The 3860-nt window shown below is 34.6% G+C and overlaps 1 protein-coding gene across 3 annotated transcripts in view; it reads left to right on the forward strand.

Moving 5' to 3' along the window:
* LOC117166917 (liprin-alpha-1) overlaps positions 1 to 3860 on the forward strand; it is a 690677-nt gene that overhangs the window by 243726 nt on the left and 443091 nt on the right. For all 3 annotated transcript variants that reach the window (XM_033351369.1, XM_033351368.1, XM_033351370.1), the window contains exons 10-11: positions 2860 to 3218; positions 3284 to 3523. In XM_033351369.1, coding sequence (XP_033207260.1) covers positions 2860 to 3218; positions 3284 to 3523 — 599 coding nt within the window. The remainder of the gene's footprint in view (positions 1 to 2859; positions 3219 to 3283; positions 3524 to 3860) is intronic.

The following is a 3860-nucleotide window of genomic DNA, read 5'->3' on the forward strand; positions in this document are numbered from 1 at the left end:
GGGGGGGGGGGGCTAAATCACAGTTTTTTACCATTCGGCACTAATTTTTTACACATTTTTTAAACTCCTTGACATGTCGTAAGAGTGTTGGGAGATGATGGGGTGGGGGCAAAGTTTTTTAAATCAACTATATAAAATTCAAATTTGTGCCGTTAAGGCTGGATACCCTTCACATCGTTGCATAGATCGACTTGAAAATTTAGACACGTTTAGAATAAACAAGTGGCCTAAAACTGATGATGTTTATGCAAATCAAAAGTTTTGAACCAATCGTTACCAAATTTGGCGCACATATTCTTTGGGCTCCCAAGCAGGTCGTAAGAGTTGGGGGTGGGCATGCGAAGGGATGGGGCAGACGGGAAAGGTGGCGCATATGCAGTTTTTGCCGAATCAACATCAGATTTTTCAAACATATTCTTTGGGCTCCCGACCAGGTCGTAAGAATATTGTAGGATGATGGAGTATAGAGGGAGGGGGTACAGTTTTTGAAATATATAAAATCAAGTGGCCTAAAACGTATGATCTTCATAAGGATCCAAATTTTGATAATTAGCACCAAAGTTTTCTCACACATTCTTGGGCTTCCAGGTAGGTCATGAGAATATAGGGGAGGGGGGGGGGGTTAAGATGAGGATAATAAAATAAAAATGAAAAATGAAATTAAAAAATGAACATTTTCTGTATTTAAGCTGATATTTTTGTTTTACGTTCTTAGAGACATTTCAAAGTTTACTTCAAATTTCACTGTAGATTTCGCATTTTTCGAACCCTAATTTTTACGATAAATACTTGAAATTGTATGTTGATTTAATTCCAATATTATGCAATACGCAACTTTTATGGAATTTTCGTTTGTTTTCGATGTATATTATGAAATATAGTTTGTCGAGCGATCTAAATTGTACTTTAACTATTTGTAAATCCAAAATTCGGAACAAAGCCACTCCGTGTCGACATGCAGAACGAGAGTTCTCACTTTAACATCGAGACGACGGATGCAAATATCAGTCTTCTATCGGATTCACTGACGGCCAATCAGAAAATTCCTGTAGACTACACACAGAGGTTTAACCACTTACGACCGTGGTAACATTAGCTGATAATGATGACTTCGACTTATAATAAATTCCATGACTTCATCAGGTTTGTCAGGTGTTTATACTGAACTCTCACAAACAAAAGTATTTGGTGATGACCTGCCATCTACCGAAGCTTCCAGCGATATACTTTCAGAACTGTTGTGAACTCAGCGACCTCCGTCATATTATTGATTGGCGGCTTTCGGCCTCATTCCCTCTACGCTTTTCAGTGGCAGCCTAATTACAATGCCATGTCCTGTCCGCGTTATCTTTGGCAAGCTGGGACTCTGGGTGTGAGATATATGTGAAGAAAATGAGAGCACGTCAAGTGTCTAGTCCGTGGTCACCTGATATTCCATGTGCCTCTCTCCTTATCAGTTCGTTGTTTGGATCCGACCACATAAAAACAAATGAATGGAATTAGAACATAAATATAGGTATATTTTTATGGCTTAGGTGCCCCTTGGTGTGGGCGACCCAAGCTCTGAATTTTATTTTTGCGGTAAAGTATTTTCTCGGTGGAATGTCTACAATATTTACATAACCAAACATGTATGAATGCAGGCAGAAAGTGACCAAATTTTATCACTTTCGAAATCTGTGAGTACTTGAACGTAAAGATCAGTTTAGAAAATAGAGATTAAAAATTTGGATGAGCCTATTACACTATTCATCATTATTCATTGAGAAATATGGGAAATTTGGAAACAAATTGTAAGGCTTTAAGATGATCTTTAGTTAAAATGGGCTTGCACACCATTTATATAATGCCGTTTAAAACGAATAGAAATATACAATTGGAAACGGAAATGCAAAATAAACTAGGCTTACAAAACGCTATGTTTGAAACTGGTCTTAAAATGTTATTAAATTTATATTTATTTTCCGAAAGGCATTGCACTTTTTTTTAAGTTCTTTACTCAAAAATATTGAATTTTAAGCAATTAAATTTAAAATAAGTCAAAATTCAAATTCCACTTTAACGTCCAACATTTGAATTTGATAGTTGAATTCTTGTTTTTTTTTAAATTTCTATGAATTTTGGAGCTAAAATACTAAACCTTTTTTATTATTATCATCCTTTTTAATTCTATATAATGGATATATGTGAATCTTAAAGTATAAAAAATATCTTCATCTTCGTGTGATTTTAGAGTGAATTGCCTCTCGTTCATATTCAAGACTATAATATAATATCACAGGATTTTTAATCATTTTTTGCCCCGCGTATTAACCACTCTACGGGCAAATTTTCGTCTTGGACGTGCTTCCACATTTTTCATGATAATTCGAGAACCAGTAAATACTTAATGATGTTCTTCATCACATTCTAAAGAGGAGGTTTGAGCCTTTAATAAAGCGAAATTTTAATTTTTTTACATCCACGTACTTAAATCATGTAGATGAAGTAGAAGTTGGAAATAGAGGATTGGTCAAAAACGTAAAATAGATAGGTATTTCTCACGTCTACCTAGGCCTCTGTTTATAAAACATACTTCAAGTAGGGCTCAATTGACTCTTTTAAATATATTCGAAATAAATTTGTTTTGCTGTCCAATTCTTCGTGCAAAATGAGTCTACAGTGAAAAAAAGTATATTTTTACTTGATATTAAAAGAATATATTTTTGTATGTTGCAGTTTTTTCAACCAGGTTGAATAATTAAATTATCGGTGTTAAAGTAATTAATTAAGTGAAACTGTAAACTGTAATTTCGATAATTCAATTTATTGAATTTGTCTGAAGACGATCCTGATTTTCAATTGTTCTGTTTTTTACAGAATCAAATGAGAGGTTACAGGTTCACCTTAAAGAAAGAATGAATGCGTTGGAAGAAAAGAACGCTCTTCAACAAGAATTGGAAAGAACAAGGAAAATAACAGAAGACTTGCAAAATGAAAAAACGGATTTAGTGAAAGAGTTAGGAAAGACACGACTTGAAATTGATAGTATTAAAAGACAGATGCTTCAGCAAGAAATTGCTTTTAATATCCAACAGACAGATGCTTTGACGAGAAGTCTCTCACCAAATGCAGTAGACCAGGCATCTTTCTCCAGAAGTACAAGTCATGGCAGTTTTGATACACATTCGTTACCTAGGAGAAGCGGTAGAAGATCTATTGATGACGAATCATCGAAGGTATTTAATTTTCATATTGAAATTTCAAATTTTCTGCATATATTCTCATCAACTTTCTTTTGAAGGGGTATGCAGTCAGAACTTTGGCTGAACAAGAGTGGGAGAAGTTACAACAAGCCCACGTTCTTGCAAATGTTCAGCAAGCGTTTGATGTTTCCAGTGATGCTGAGGGCGATGGCGACAACGAAAGTATTTTTAGTTCAGCCGATGTAATTAGTTCAACTGGCCATACTGATACGCAGCAACTTGCAATGATGCTGCAAGAACAGTTGGATGCTATCAATAATGAGATTAGACTGATACAGGTAACGTTCAAGTTTAGCATTGCAAGTAATTTTTTTTAAATTCAAGAGATGTAGGTTATTTCGAATGTAGCCCCTACTGGCACACAATGACTAGACAATGGTTAAAGAATGTCAGGTTTAATAACTTTTTTGCCATTTTCTATCCATGACTACGCAGACAGTAGTTTTTCAAGGCCCAGGTATGGTTTTATGATTTCTTGCAACCATTACTCAAGCGAAAACTTGTTGCAGGAGAGTCATTTATTCGTAAGCAGGAAAATTTTAGAAAATTAAATACAAATATATTTTACAATTAGCGATTTCAAATTATGATATTTAGAATCTCAAATTTTTTAAG

This window comes from Belonocnema kinseyi, chromosome 2, assembly GCF_010883055.1.
Source record: "Belonocnema kinseyi isolate 2016_QV_RU_SX_M_011 chromosome 2, B_treatae_v1, whole genome shotgun sequence".
Lineage (NCBI taxonomy): Eukaryota > Metazoa > Arthropoda > Insecta > Hymenoptera > Cynipidae > Belonocnema > Belonocnema kinseyi.